Source organism: Chiloscyllium plagiosum, chromosome 9 (genome assembly GCF_004010195.1).
Source record: "Chiloscyllium plagiosum isolate BGI_BamShark_2017 chromosome 9, ASM401019v2, whole genome shotgun sequence".
NCBI lineage: Eukaryota > Metazoa > Chordata > Chondrichthyes > Orectolobiformes > Hemiscylliidae > Chiloscyllium > Chiloscyllium plagiosum.
In genome coordinates, this window is record NC_057718.1 from 87,660,108 (window position 1) to 87,676,815 (window position 16,708).

The following is a 16,708-nucleotide window of genomic DNA, read 5'->3' on the forward strand; positions in this document are numbered from 1 at the left end:
TTGGAAGGTGTTGTCTAAGGGTCTTTGGTGAATATCTGCAGTGTATATCGTAGATAGTAGTAGCATTGGGTACTAAGTGTCGGGAGTGGATGTTTGCGGTTGTGGTGTCGATCAAGTGCGCTGCTTTGACCTGGATGGTGTCAAGCTTCATGAGTGTTGTTGGAGCTGTACCCATCCAGGCAAGTGGGGAGTATGCCATCACACTCCTCACATGTGCCTTATAGATGGCGTACAGGCTTTGTCTGACCTGCTCTTTTAGCCACTATATTTATTTGGCAAATTCAGTTCAGTTTCTGGTCAATGCTAAGTTGCAGAATGATGTTAGCTGCATTCACTGCAAAGCCCATTATATCTTCTCTAAAGTGTAGTACTCGGAACTAAACAGATCACCTGAGGTGTAGTCTAATCAGGGCTGTACGTGCTGCTGCATGACTTCTATCCCTTTGCATTCTAGTTTCTTTGATGTGTAAGTATTCCATTAGATGTTTAAATTATTGTCGATACCTGTCTGTGGCTTTTTAATGGTCTATGCACCTGGACCCCTCAAACTCTTTGAATCTCTGTTATTTTAGCTTTTTGGAAGGTACCTGATTTCAAGTGAAATTATTAGAATTGGGGGAGCAGTGTGAAGAGTAGAACAAAAGGGTGGAAGAGATTTCATAATGTTCAACCAATATGATCCCTTTCTCCCCAGTTGCCTTCTGAAGGAGTGATGTCCACTGCTCAGATTGAAGATTCAACAGATAAGTCTATCCAACCAGACAGGCCCAAGCTGACTGGCGGTGGCTCAGTAGAGAGTCTGCGGAGCTCCTTGAGTGGGCAGAGTTCAATGAGTAAGTGTTAAGCTTCTTGAGTGTTGTTGGAACTGTTTGGTTGGCTAAATCTCCAAGGTGGTCCTGGAGGATTCAGAAATTGAAAATTAATCTTCATGACACTGTTAGAAGCAACCAGGGAGAAAAGTCATAGTAATGTTTAATATTCTTTTGTCATTTTCTTTGGAAATTTATTATAATCAGTTGAGATAATAATACAATAGGATAGAAAGAGTCTTTGATTTTCACTTGAATTTTCAGTTAAAGGCGCAATGTCATGGGGATGGGTTATTGATCGGAATGGAGGAGAGGGGTGTCACAAAGTGAGTTACTCGCTGTAGGATTCCTTGTCTCTGATCTCTTTTAGCCACTTATATTTGAGGTACGAGGTCATGTGATTAAATCTCCAGAAATCCCAACCAAAATTGACAATCCAATTTTCAGCAGGTGTCTGTATCTTGATGTTTTTCAGTTCATAAATAGGAAGAGAAACAAACTGTTAAGTTACAACACACTGACTCAAAATGGGAATCATTAAAATATATAAGTAGACCCTGGTTTTCCTGCTTAGACCCTTGAGTTTTATGATTTTCTGGCCCTAGGCATCTGCATGAAGCTTAGGCCTGAAATTTCAGGTAAGAAACATGATCACAGTTAAAGTCTTCAGAAAACTGAATTGGTAGCACATGCCACTGAGATGTTCTCTCCAGAAACCTTAAGGGATGTCGGTGAAATGTGCCTCCACTTCAGAATTCAACCTACAGGAGCGAGAGTTTAGGATTCTTCATTTCAGAGAAAAGGAGGTAGAAAGTCAAATTTAATGCTGTTACACAAGGCCTACTCCCACTACTATTGTAATGGTTTTTTGTCTTTTTTTCTTTCTTTCATCACCTGGACAAATACGATTCCCATGTGTGCTGAGGAGAAATACCTATCCTTAGACTTTTCTTTTAATCTCTTTAATAAGGCCAATTCTTTTGCAAAGGATAAAAGGAGTCATGTTACTACCTAAAGCTTTGAAGGATGCATTGGACATTACCCTGTGCCTTGAAACCCATATCTCTGGCAAACCGAAGTCAGATGTTACATTTCCTAATAATAATACTTGACATGAAACCGGGAGCAGAGAACATTTAGGCACAGGAAAGGGGAAGGATTAGACCTTACTTTGTACAATGTGAATTACAACAATTAAAAACACCCACTTTCCTCTGTTTCAGGTGGTCAGACAGTGAGTACCACAGATTCATCAGCCAGTAACAGAGAGAGTGTGAAATCAGAAGATGGTGAGGATGAAGAATCTGCTTACCAGGGACCGTTCTGTGGTCGAGCTCGGGTCCACACTGATTTTATTCCAAGTCCGTACGATACGGATTCACTGAAACTTAAGGTACTTCTAAATTTATTTTCACTGTCGTTTTTGCATTTGTAGAAGGGATGGAGAGATTTATCTGCCATCCTTGGTCAAGTGTATCTGCTATCCAGCTGGTTATAACTAGATTAGGATAACTTTGCACATTTTACACTTTGAAGTTTTGTCGCCACATTGGCACCTCAGAAGCTGTCAGTCAACCCATCACAACTGTTGGTGTTGGCTCCCTGAGCTATCCTAATTAATTCCATTCCCTTGCATTTCAGCATGCCCCTGTATTTTTTTTTACCAAAGTTTTATTTATCTATCAACAAACACATCGACCTGGACCCAGTATACCGGCCACTGCAGCGGACAGCTGGAACTGACAACTGGAAGCGGCAGAGACAAACTACTATAAATGCCAGAGGAAACATCACAGAAGCGCTTCTCAAGCACTGAGGATGTCACCTAGACAGGGGACGAAACGTCTGCAACACAAATTCCCAGCTCGGCGAACAGAACCTCAACAACGAGCACCCGAGCTACAAATCTTCTCACAAACTTTTATTTTTAAAGCTATTATGAATTCTCTTTCTGCGTAGTGGATTCCTTACTCAATTACTTGGGAAATTGTTTCTCTCTATTTACACTTTCAAAAGTACATCACAAATTTGAACTCTATCAGTGCTCTAATAAAAGAGGCCTGATTTCTCCTTGCAACTAAAACCCCAAATGCTTGACACAATTTAATGAATCTTTTCTATAGTCTTCCCATATTTTGAACGTCCCTTCCAAAGTAAGGCATTTGAATATACTTTCCAGCTGATCCACTGCTAAACACAGATTTTGTATTAACTCTCTACCTTTCACTTCAGATTCCTATTTACAAAACCCAAGATGCCTTATGCTTTTTCCAACTTGATAATGTCCACTCACTTTGAAATATTTGTTTCTATATAGCCCTAAATCTATCTCCTCCTCCACTCCTTTTGAAGGGTTACCATTTAGTGTGGTCGTCTCTTCGATCCTTCCTTCGAAAATGGATCACTTGACATTGTTCGGTGTTAAATTTCACATGATATCCTTCTGTCCAATTTACGAATTAATATTCTCCTTAAGTAATTTGCAGTTGTCCTTCCGTATTAATCATGCTTGCTATTTTAGTGCTGTAATTAATATTGAGAAATATTCTCTCCTGTACCTCAGCCCATCTTTGCCCCTGGTATAGCGGTAATCAGTGGTCCCAAAAGTTGTAGGTCTATATCTGGTAACTTGAGACACAATTGTCCAGAAATAAAAGAAGGACTCTATTTTTGGGGCTTGTTATGTTTGCGACAATCTCTCTCATTCTCCTACGGACAGGGACTTGGCCCGGTGCAAAAAATAGGCACAATTTCTTTTGGACTCCCTTGAAGATGTCCCAATCTAGTAATGGAGGAGGGAAGTGAGGCACAACAGAGTGGAATGTTTCTTTTACATATCATTAATATTTGACCAAATTTAGAGTGAATCAATCACAGAGAGATCTAGGCTTATATTTAAACATCAGTCTTGTTGACATTTAAAAGGCCAAATCAAGTAGCACTGTTGCAATTCCCATACAGGCCAGTATCCTAAATGGAACACTGACCCTAGACAACTCTGGCAAGACTGAAGCATTAGCAGTAAAATAGTTGAATTCAGAATCTTTACTGTCTATAGTATTTTGTTTAATCTATATTACATATACATGGCTCCTTGTAAATGTGCCTCCTGCAGTTGCCCCTCTGCTGCAGGACTAAACCCAAATCAAAGCTTCTGTATCTGTGTATGTTATCACAAGCTGCAATTTAATGCCTCAATCATCTTCTATTCATCCTTTGTGGTTGGCAAACTTCTACCTCAAAAGCAACGTGAAATCATAGCAAAGTTCATGGTTTTTCTTGTGCGACCCTTGCAACCCCAAATTTGGCTGATTTCCGTGACTTTTAATGAGTTCATAGTCAGGAATTCCAACTACTTTTTTCCCAGAGTTCTCTCTGGTTGTGAAGGGTGGTACCTAAATCTAAGCCATTCGTTCTATTGTTTTTTTTGGCTTCTGGAATAGTATTAGTTCGACTATTCAAGGATTCCAACGAGGGACAATAAAAGATGGCGTGGTATTTTGAGGTGATGCTTTTTCAATGGTATTGCTGTTGTCCAGTGGAGAGGTAGTGGTATTGTTACTGGGTAGGCTAATGCTGTAGTGATACGGGTTTAAAATCCCTCTATTGCAGATGGTGAAATTTGAATTCAGTAAAAATCTGGAATTTAAAAGGATGGCTTTATGGTGATCATGTAACCATTGGCAACTGACGCAAAAAACCAACCTGGTTCACCAATGTCCTACTCATGACCCCAGACCTACAGCAATGTGTTAAATTCTGAGTATTTAGGGGGGGGAGGGCAATAAATGCTGGCCTAGCCAATGGTGTCAACATCCCATGAATGAATAAAAAGGTAATGGAATTGGATGGTACTGTCAAAGTAGCTGAGTTGTAAGTCATACGGATTGGAAGTAGGATATTTGTTCGGTTAATTTCCATACTGATTTTTTTTAAAGAGCTTTTTCCCCCTCAACCTTGCAAATTACAACTACACACTCGGTTACCACTTAAGAGTTCCTTTTAAAATTTACCATTTCAGATTGTTAACATTTGAAACCCTTAAACTTCCTTAATGGTAATTCCACTCTCTCACCCACTTGCCAGAGTGATCAGCTTCTCCACTCTTGTCAAAATCCTTCCTAACTTTGCAGACCTCCTAATTATAGAGTCATACAGCATGGAAACAGGCCCTTTGGCCCCACTTGTCTATGCCAAAAGGTTTGCGAAACTGGGCTAGTCCCATTTGCCTGCATTTGGCCCATATCCCTAAACTAGTTTAAACCCTCCTGAGTCGGTCTAGTAAATCTCCCCTCCAGGATATTGGTCCACCTCCACTTCAGGTGCAATCTGTCCCTCTTGTACAAGTCACTTCTGCCCCAGAACAGATTCCAGTGATCCAAAAATCTGAATCCCTGCCCCTTACACCAACTCCTCAGCAACACATTCATCTTTCTTAATGTGGAATGAACCATCCCAGTTTTTCCATTCTCTCCACATAATTGAACTCTTAGGTTTCAGTTGAGCTCTGCACCCTCTCCAGGGCCTTGATGCACTCACAAAATGTATTACCCAGAACTGTGTATACACCTTCACCTGATGCCAAATCAGAAATTTGTAAATATTTCAACGTGCCTTCCTTGTTTTTGTACCCGCTGCCCTGGTTCACAAAAAGCCAAATATCCCCATATGTAATGCATGCTGTAACTGCAGATGCTAATGGTAGATATTAACAATACAGCATTGACAGGGGCAGTGATCAAGTGAATTTCTCTGCCCTCAACAGTTTCAAGCATATTAAATACTGATTAGCCAAGCAAATGTTCCATCATGCCTTGTACTTGAGTCTTGTGGATGGTGAAGAGACTTACAAGGTGTTAGTTGATCATCACAGAATGCCCAGATTGTGGGTCATAATCTCTGGTCAAGTTATCTCAGTGTGGTTTTTTGTGGTGCCTTTCTGTTTCCATTTTCTACCTTACAACACTGATGATATTTCATAAAATACATCAATTACTTTGAAATGTCCTGCCTTCATGAAAGGCACAATATAAATGCACTGTGTAAATACACAGATTTTATTACTAGCTTTGTGTTTTGACTTGCTACTTCTGATCTGCTTCACAGAAAGGAGATATTATCGATATAATTAGCAAACCACCAGGAGGAACCTGGATGGGTCTGTTGAATAATAAGGTTGGGACATTCAAATTTATCTACGTGGATATTGTGAATAATGAAGTGGAGAAACCAAAAAGGCCAAAGAGACGGCGACGGGGAACCAAACACCCAAAACCCCAAAATGTTCAGGATCTCCTTCAACGCATTGGCCTACAGGTTGGTTTTGTGATTTACTTTATATTCAATGAATCTGCAATAGTACGGTTCTCCCAAAAAAGAACATGTTTTGAATTCAAACACACAATCAGCTACATTTCATGATTACTTTAACGGAACACAGAAATTCTCCTGCAAACAGTTTGAGCCAATTTATCTTGATTCCATAGTAACACGACAAAAAAAAATGCAATAATAAAAGATTTCACACAAAAAAAATGTGGAAAAGGCTTTTTTACGGTGGCCACCAAAAGCAGGCAGTTGCCTTCTAAATATATTGGAATCTAGGCCGTGTGATGTATTTAGGATTCCAATGCCATTTCAGTCTCTACAACAAGATACAAAAGGTTCGGTGGATCTCCTCTAGGTCCCAGAAGCAGGCCAATGAGAAGGGCCTCTGACTTGCCCTTAACAGACCTGCAAGAGATTCTCCAATTTGAGAAGTTGGCTCTTCTGACTTCCATCCAGGAGAAAACCTACAAAAAAATTGGAATCATAAAATGATTCTGTGCGGAATGGAATTGGTGCTGTGCGGAATGGAATCATTCTTCCCGTTATGCTTGTGCCTGTTCTTTTGAAAAAGCTGTACAATTTGATGCACCTCTCAGTTCTTTCCCCATAATAATTTTTTAGTTGTCTAATTTCCTCTTGAAGGTTATTGGATTTCCTTCCACCACTCTTGAAGGCTATGTATTCTAGATTATAATGACCCACATGGTTTTTAAAAAGTTCAAATGCTATCTCTGGCACTTTTGACAATTAACCCTATGCCCTCCAGATAGCAACTGTTGCACCAATAGAAAACAGGTTTTTTTCCCCTTTTTATCTATCCCAGATTATTGAATTCCTCGTTCAAATCCCGGTTTAACCTCTCTTCAACTTTCCTTATCTTCTATCTAACCAAGGTCTTTAATCCTGTTACCATTGTAGTAAATCACTTTGCATCCTCCAGCATGGAAATCAAATTCCATTTTTCCCAGTCACAAAATCACAAAAGTTAGATTTTCTAAAACTATGCAACATTTCCCCAATTTGTGTATCTATTTAAACTCTGGTTGACGGTACGCATGGACCAGGTTTCTGCACTGACAACAATTACTGTTTATTCAAAAAAAAAATTCCAGTAACAGCTAAGCAATTATGAACTGTTGACCTCTTCCTCTACTGCTTAAAACTCCTTCTTCCACAAACACACGTTGACAAACACAAGAAATATTGATGTTATGGGCAGAGGGAAACACTGGGCAGGCGGTTAAATCGTCCCTGCCACACAGTTTGCTAAAATCCTTTGGCTTATCAGGAATTGCTGCTCCTCAATCTCTGTTCCCCAGGTATTTTCACTTGCTTGCAGGAAGCAAAGAGTGTCTGATTCAAAGCTTACAATGTCTCTGGCTTATTGATTATAGCAACAACTTACAGCATCTAATGAGGGAAAATAACCTGGCTTGCTTCAGGTGTTTCTTACTGCAGAGTATGTCTCCACATCCAAAGGTCCAAGACCTCTGGCGATGTTGCTGTTACCCATAAGCCATTCAGTCATCTGGGATCACGTGATTGTTGGCACACAGAAGACCTTTACCATCGACAACTGGTCACCACTCCACAGACCAAGCCCCGCCTTGTTGCCAACTTAAGTTCACTTTGTGGACACTCCCTTGGCGTCAATCCAATTGCAGTCGTCTGCCCTTACTGCTTGAGCAAGCAATAGTATAAACAACACCTTAGAATAATTGTTGGCAGTTTGCCTTCAAGAAGTACAGCAATCTCTTTCACAATTCTTGGATTTTAAAAGTATCCTTTTCCCAATTCCATTCACAAAAGTGCAGAAAAATAAAAAGATGCTGACTACACTTTACCTAAGCATCTTTCCCAAAGTGTTATCCTCAGAATAGGCTGTAATATTCTAACTGGTGTTTTTGTTTGTATTCTCTATTCATAAAACCAAGGACCTGTCTGACTTATTAACAACTGTTTTAAATTGTTCTGTTACCATCAAGACTTTCCTTCCTACACTCACAAGTCTCTCTGATCCTGGACTACCTTTAAACTCCCTTTAGCTAGAAGCCTCTCCTTACTTTACCGATCAGAATTAAACATTCTGGACTTCCCTGCCTTCGGCTTTACCTGCTATGTCTGCTCCTTTCGCCAGTCTATAGGTGCTTTTCTAATCTCATTGTAAACGATGTTTCTGAGTTTTGTGTTATCTATCAGTATGATATTAGGTTCCTTGAACTAAATCCAATTTCTTAATATGCATGATACAATAAATTAATATACAGGGCAGCACGATGGTACAGTGGTTAGCACTGCTGCCTCACAGCGCCAGGGACCCAGGTTCGGTTCCAGCTTTTGAGCCATACAGCTTAGAAACAAATCCTTTGGCCCAACTCATCCATGCAGACCAGATTTCTGAAACTGAACTTGTCCCATTGGCTTGCAATTTGGCCCGTATCCCTGTAAACATTTCCTATCCGTGCACCTGTCCCATTGACTTTTAAATGTTGTAATTGCACTCACCTCTACCACTTTCTTTGGCAATTCGTTCCATATGTGCCCCACTTTGTGTTTATAATGTTGCCCCGTGGGTGCCTTTTAAATCTTTCCCCTCTCACCTCTCCCCTCTCACCTTAAACCTATGCCCTCTAGTTTTGGACTCACCTACCCTCTGGAAAAGACCTCGGCAATTCATCTTATCTCCCCCTCATGATTTTCTAATCCTCTAAGATCACCCAAGAGCCTCCCAAGTTTTAGGGGAGAAAAGTCCGTCTATTCAGCCTTTCCTTATAACTGAAACCCTCCAGTCTCAGTAACATCCTTGAAAACCTTTTTTGCAGCCTTTCCAGTTTAATAACAATCTTCCTGTTACAGGGTGACCAGAATTGTATGCTGTAATTGCAATTTGGCATTGTCAATGGCTTGTAACATAATGTTCCAACTCCTGCACTCAGTACTCTAACCAATAAAGGCAAGCATGCACCTGCACCCCTAAGTGTCGCTATTCAACAACACACACCAGGGCCCTACCATTAACTGTGTAAATCCTACCCTGGTTTGTCTTAGCAAGATGCAACTCCTCGCATTTTTCTGAATCAACTGGCCAAGTTGATCAAGATCGCATTGTTGTGTGAGATAACTTTTTTCACTGTCCATTGTACCACCAATTTTGGTGTCACCCATAAACGTACTAAGCATACCTCCTATGTTCTTACCCAAATCATTTATGTAAATGACAGGCAACAGTGGGCTTGGCACCGATCCTTGAGGCACACCACTGGTCACAGTCTGAGCATCAACACTTTACCACCACCCTCTGTGTCCTGCCGTCAAGACAGTTGGCTAGCTCTCCCTGTATCCCATGTGATCTAACCTTACTAACCAGTCTACCATGCGGGACCTTGTCTAAGGCCTTACTAAAGTCCACATCGACAACATCTACCTTCATCCATCTTCTTCATCACCTCTTCAAAAAACTGAGTCAAATTTGACAGACACGATTTCCCCCCACACAAAGCCATGTTGATCATCCCTAATCAGTCCTTGCCTTTCCAAATGCACGTAGATCCTGTCTGTCAGAATCCTCTCCGACAACCTACTCACCACTGACCTCCAGCTCATCAGTCTGCTGTTCCTGGCTTTTCCTTGCAGCCTTTCTTAATTAACAGCACAACATTAGGCATCCTTCAGCCTTCCAGCATCTCACCTGTGGCCATCGATGATACAAGTATCTCTGCCAAGCGCCCCGCAATTTCTTCCAACTGTCTGTGCGGAGTTTGGGCATTCTCCCGGTGTCTGTGTAGGTTTCTGCTGAGTGCTCTGGTTTCTTCCCATAGTCCAAATATGTGCAGGTTAGGAGGGTCTTCGGAGGGTCGTGCACACTCGAATGGCTGAATGGTCTGTTTCTGCACTATAGGGATTCTATGATAAGACAAGAGTAATGATCTTTAATACCTTTCAAACCTAGTAGGACAAGGGCAATCAAATACATGGGAGCATTACCTTCTACACATTCCTCTCCAAGCCACAAACCATCCTGAGGTGAAACTGTATCACTGCTACATTACTGTTGCTGCCTCAAATCCTGGAGCTCTCCACCTAACAGTATGGTAGGTGTGTTCGCAATACATGGACATCAACGATTCATAAAGGCAACACACCAGCACCCCGAGTGCAGTAAATGCTGGCCTTGCCAGTGACATCTGTAACCTGTGAACTAATAAAATAAATCACCAGGGGACGACAATGTACATCTCTTCCACTTGGAAAAAGTCATTCACACTGTTCTCTAGTTTTTCTCCCTTAGTCACTGTTTGTTTAATCTCATTCTGTGCGTGACAAAACTTGAACTTCATTTCTGTCACCATTCCCGTCTCTATCAAAGAACCCATTCATTCATTACAATATGTTTGCCGACCACTCATTTAAGTTAGTAAAACACAGCTTGTCTTTGACAGAGGTGATGGCCTAATGGTGTTATCGTTGGACTGTTAATCCAGAGACCCAGGTAATGTTCTAGGGAGAAAATGAGGTCTGCAGATGCTGGAGATCAGAGATGGAAATGTGTTGCTGGAGAAGCGCAGCAGGTCAGGCAGCATCTAGGGAACAGGAGAATCGACGTTTCGGGCATTAGCCCTTCTTCCTGAAGAAGGACTAATGCCCGAAACGTCGATTCTCCTGTTCCCTAGATGCTGCCTGACCTGCTGCGCTTCTCCAGCAACACATTTCCATCAATGTTCTAGGGACCCAGGTTTGAATCCCACTGTGGCAAATGGTGGAATTTGAAGTCAATAAAAATCTGGAATTACAAATCTAGTGGTGACCATGAATCCATTGTCAATTGTCACATAAACCCATCTGACTCACTGATGCCCTTCAGGAAGGAAAACTGCCATACTTACCTGGTCTGGCCTGCATGTGACTCCAGACCCACAGCAATGTGGTTGACACTTATCTGCCCAATGAGTAATAAATGTTGGCCTAGTCAAAAACGCACTCATCCTGCGAGTGAACTAAAAACAAAAGATCCATCCATTTATTAATGCTTGATTCTTGCAAGTTTTTCCACTTTTCTACCAGGCATTAGGAGGAATCACATATACTGCAGGAGCAGACCATTTAGTGGGTGTTTTGATCTTCCCCCACTGGCCCCATTTAACAGTTTCTGTAAATCTGGCTTGTTCCATTTACAGCAACATATGCCAACTCTACTACTGAATGGATACGAGGACTTGGACACATTGAAGCTGTTGCAAGAAGAGGACCTGGATGAACTGAATATTCTGGAACCACAGCACAGATCTCAGCTGCTGACAGCTGTTGATTTCCTGCACGAAATTGACAGTAAGAGCAAAGCTTTTATTAGAAATAAACATGGTGGTCACATGATTGAGGCAAGCCAAGGAATAAAAGGTCGTCGCGATAGTTGCATTGCCTTGGTTAATGTTAATAAAATACAGAAATCCTTGGATTTTTGTTTGGAGGCATTGAAACATCTTAAATACATTTAAAGAAAACAATTACTTTTGGGGAGATAGTGCTGGCTTGCATATAAAATGTTATCAGTATAATCATACAATTTTACAGCACAGGAGGAGGGTGCAAATTTCTATGCATTTATTCCAGCATTTCAGGTATTCCATCCCTTCCCCTCCCCTTAGTTTCTGCTCTGCACCCATACACATTTTATTTTTGTTTAAATAGTACATCTTTATATCAATCCCCTTATGTTTCTGGAAAGCAATTTTATGTGTGGAAACTAAAATTCCTTTATCTTTACTTTTTTTTAATTTTTATTTTAATTTGCTTTTGGAACATGAGTGAAGCTGGTCACGTCATAAGAGTGAGGACTAAGAAGCATTTGGTCCAATTAGTCCTTGCAGACAAGCACATTTTCCTAACCCCACATCCCTGTATCCCCCTTTCCTTCATCCAGCTAGGCAAAGGGATTAGAGTGGCAGGTACGTGAACAAGTGCCTGGGGTAGGTTGAAGGCTTGGGTTGGGTCGGGTGTACAGGGAATGAGGGTTGTCCGAAACAAAAACAGACGTTGGAAAAGCTCAGGAGGTCTGGCAGCGACTTTGCAGAGAAATCACAGTTAACATTTCGAGTCCGGTGACCCTTCCTCAGAAGTACCCAATTCCAATCTATCCGGCTGCAGCAACTATTCTCCCCAATTTTTCTCCCCCCCCCCCCCAAAATAAAGGACTTTCTGGGCCACTGTCTTTATTTCCTCTTCCAGTTCCAGTAGAGAGACACCCCTTTACCTTCCTCGCTGACTGGTCTGATTACTTCCTGTGAGGTGTATTATTCAGTTTCCTGTGCGCACCAATTTTGGAAGCATTGAACCCCAATCCAAGCACTCGGATGACTGCTGCAAGTGGGGCTACACTGGGCATGTGCATTTTTCACGATGCACAGAGGCAGTAAATGACTGGTTGCGTCCATTTCTCTCTATGAAATTAAGCTGTTTTTTCCTAGACATCTAATAAAGTCAGTTCTAAGATTTAACCCCTCTCGTATAACTACAGGCTGACAGTATCATAATGCTGAACTTTCCTCCAGGTGAACCATTCTGTCCTGTTCTTCAAATACTCCACAAGCCTGTTGTGATTCAGGATTAATCAATCTGTCATCTTAGATTTATAGAATCCCTACAGTGTGGAAACAGACCCTTCGGCCCAACAAGTCCACACTAACCCTCCGAACAGTAATGCACGCAGACCCATTCCATCTACCCTATATTTACCCCTGACTAATGCACCTCGCCTACACACCCCTGAACACTATGGGCAATTTAGCTTGGCCAACTTACTTAACCTGCACATCTTTGGACTATGGGAGGAAACAGAAGCACCCAGAAGAAACCCAAGCAGACACGGGAAGAATGTGCAAACTCCACACAGACAATCGTCCAAGGCTGGAATTGAACCCAGGTCCTTGGTGCTGTGAGGCAGCAGTACTAACCACTGAGCCACAGTACGCACGCATGGTCATTTATGCAACAACTACAAACAAAAAAGCTGCTGCTCATCTGATCCTGTCATAAATTTATTTTTCTTTATACTTTCATGGGATGTGGGTGATCATTGGCAAGGCCAGTACTAAATGCCCATTCTTCATTACTTTTGAAATCGTGTGGCAAGTAGACCAGACTATGTAAGGATGGTGCATTTCCTTCCCTAACGGTCATTAATGAAGCAGATGAATTTTAACCATCTACGATAGTTTTTCACGGTTGCCATTATTGATGTTTCAGGTTTGTGTTGTTTGAATTTAAATTCCATAGTGGGATGTAAACTCCTATCCCTATAGCATCATCCTGAACCTCTGGATTAGGGTCCAGTGACAGCACGATGTTTCCATCTCCCTGAAAATACAGATAATAAACCTGATATTACGTCAACATCGTCTTAGCTAGTACATAGATCAGTTTGAACTAGTTCCTGCTATTAAGCAGCTAAAGTTAGGCACATTAAATGCACAATTAGTAACGTATAAATAAAACTCTCAGTACTTAACGAGTGATTTTTAATTCGGCTTAAATGGGACTAGATCAGTGTAGGATATCTAGTCGGCTTGGATGAGTTGGACCAAAGGATCTGTTTCCATGCTGTTTAACTCTGTGACTCATAATTATGTTTTTTGTTGTGACTTTTGCATCTCTGGTTTGTTTTAATTTGCATTTCTGTTCTCTTGACATTACCTGGCTTTTAATATTTTCTTGCTATAGGCAACAGTGACAAAGATCCAGCTGGGGAATGTGCCAATCAGGAAATTTTACCCCACTTTTCTCTTAAGCACACTGGTCCAGAACTGCAAAGACAGCTTCCTTGGGATTCAGGTTGCTTTGAGGAGAGTGGATACCCAGAGAATGGTAAGGGCAGCAAAAACTAACTCTGAATAACTGTGTTCAAGAGATAATACTGACATTCTCAGGAACTTGAGTGCCTAACCCAGTCCAACACTTCAGTATAGTGCTTAGGATGTGCTATACCATTACAGGTCATCATGATCTCAAATGAGAGATTGAACTAAGGCTCTCTGCTCTTCTTTGTAAGGGAGAGTATTCTGCTGAAAGCTTCTAGGTTTCTGTCATGAGCATCATCTGATAGGTGTCAAGGAAATATATTGAAATAACTCCACAGAGGCCAGCATCCCATCACCAAGTCACCCTTTATTTACATGTGGAGGGTCCTTGACACTGATCCAGCTCCCCCTCAGCCAGCTCGCAGAATGAACAGGATGTCTGACACACCTGTTCTTTTTTTTGTGTGGTGGAGTGCTTCCTGAAATAATTCCATGAAGGCTGTCAGCAAGTCACCCCTTATTGACATGTGTATAGTACATGACACTGACCTAGCTAGCTCAGAACTGGCTCTGGGTGAACAGAACCTCTGACATTCCTGTTAATTTTTTTAAGACTTCGTGAAAGACGCAAGGTGCACGAACCTTTATTCAGTTTCCACCACCAGGAAGAAAGAAAACATCCGAGTGGCCAGTGACAAGCAGTGTCCTTCCCATCAAAGGGCAATGCTGTGTGATCAAACAGTGAAGGAGAGGGCAGGGATTAAATCAAAATAGAGTTTGAGGGAGAAGTAATGCACTCCACTCCCTGCAACACTCCTTTTCTTTTTTTTATATAGAATTGACACTCCAGTTTATTTTTTTTTAATCCCCTGTTTATTTTTTTTCTTTATTTTTTCCCCAGCACCCATGGTGTGTGTGCATATGTGTGAGACACAGTGAAAGATACAAAGTGCTCGAATCTTTATTCAAATTCAACCACCAGGAAGATAGATTAGATTAGATTACTTACAGTGTGGAAACAGGCCCTTCGGCCCAACAAGTCCACACCGACCCGCCGAAGCGTAACCCACCCATACCCCTACATTTACCCCTTACCTAACACTACGGGCAATTTAGCATGGCCAATTCACCTGACCTGCACATCTTTGGACTGTGGGAGGAAACCGGAGCACCCGGAGGAAACCCACGCAGACACGGGGAGAACGTGCAAACTCCACACAGTCAGTCGCCTGAGGCGGGAATTGAACCCGGGTCTCTGGCGCTGCGAGGCAGCAGTGCTAACCACTGTACCACCGTGCCGCCCACAAGGTTTATAGGAAAACACCCGGGTGGCCAGTGACAAACACTGCCCTTCACATCAAAGGGCAGTGCTGTGTGATCAAAACAGTGAACGGGAGGGTAGGGACAACACTCCTGTTCTTATCTGTCAGCCAGGGCTTCCTGATTGGACCAGATTAACAGCCCTTGAAATTGAAATTACTCTATGATGTTCACTTGACTGACCTCGTTACAATCACAACAATATGTCAAGTAATAGGACAGAGTATGTAGAAAAAAATGGTCAGGAATTGAACTTCATGGCAGATAAAGGGGCAACTATGAGAAGAGTGGCAATTGATGCAAGACCGAGAGTGCTGCATTTAAATGTGTGCAGTATACCAAAGAAGGTAAACAAATTTATAGAGCACTTTAAAATGGGCAGGAACAATGTTGTGGGCGTCACAGACATGGCTGCAAGAGGTCAGGGCTAGGAAGTAAATATCCAAGGATACACACCCTTTCGAGGGGGCAGGCAAATTGGCAGAGTTGCCTTGTTAGTAAGAAATAATTAAATCCATAAAAAAAAGCAGTAAAGGGTCAGGTGATGCAGAATCTGAGAGGGTAGAGTTAAGGAATCACAAAGGAAAAAAGACATCTGATTGGAGTTATGCACAGGCCCCTAGCAATAGTTAGGCTGTGGGATAGAAAATAAATCAGGAGATAGAAAAGGTATATAAGAAAGGCACTATTCAAAAATCGCAGGGCACTTGAATCTGCAGGTGGACTGGGAAAGTCAGGTTGGTGGCTTGACTAAGAAATGGCTATTTTGGAGCAGTTTGTGGTTGAGCCTTTAGGAAACAGATATTTCTGGATTTGATGTGTAATAAGGTAAAATTGATTAGAGAGCTTAAGGTGCAAATTCTTGTAAACCTTTACTGAACCCTTTCAAGTTTCACAACATCTTTCCGATAGGAAGGAGACCGGAATTGCACGCAATATTCCAACAGTGGCCTAACCAATGTCATGAACAGCCAGGTGGGACTAAATTGGGTTGGGATAACTGGTCGGCATGGACGAGTTGGATCAAAGGGTCTGTTTCCATGCTGTACATCTCTATGACTCTATGAAGGAACTTCCTAGGGGTCAGTGACCACAGTATGATATAATTCACCCTGTAGTTTGAGAGGAAGAAGCTGGAATCGGATGAAACGGTATTACAATTGCGTAAAGGTAACGACAGAGATATGAGGGAGCTGCTGGACAGAGTTTGTTGGAAGGGGAGCCGAGCAGGAAAGATGGTGGAGCAGCAAAGGGTTTCTGGGGTAATCCAGGAGGCTACAGCAGAAATTCATCTCAAGGAGGAAAAAGAAACATATTAAAAGGAGAATGAGGGAAGTCAGGGACAGCGTAAAAGAAAAAGCATGCAATATGGTGAAGATTAGAGGGATGCTGGAGGTATTAAGAAGCTTTTGAAAACTGTGTGTTGGTTTCTAAATGAAACTTGAACCCATTGCCCTGTAT

General features: G+C 41.8%; 1 protein-coding gene across 6 annotated transcripts in view; it reads left to right on the forward strand.

Moving 5' to 3' along the window:
• The window catches only part of sash1a (SAM and SH3 domain containing 1a), a 131,043-nt gene that overhangs the window by 103,659 nt on the left and 10,676 nt on the right, over nt 1–16,708 (forward strand). For all 6 annotated transcript variants that reach the window (XM_043696466.1, XM_043696467.1, XM_043696465.1 and 3 more), the window contains 5 exons: nt 695–833; nt 2,033–2,202; nt 5,916–6,125; nt 11,312–11,462; nt 13,851–13,994. In XM_043696466.1, the coding sequence (XP_043552401.1) occupies nt 695–833; nt 2,033–2,202; nt 5,916–6,125; nt 11,312–11,462; nt 13,851–13,994 (814 nt within the window). The remainder of the gene's footprint in view (nt 1–694; nt 834–2,032; nt 2,203–5,915; nt 6,126–11,311; nt 11,463–13,850; nt 13,995–16,708) is intronic.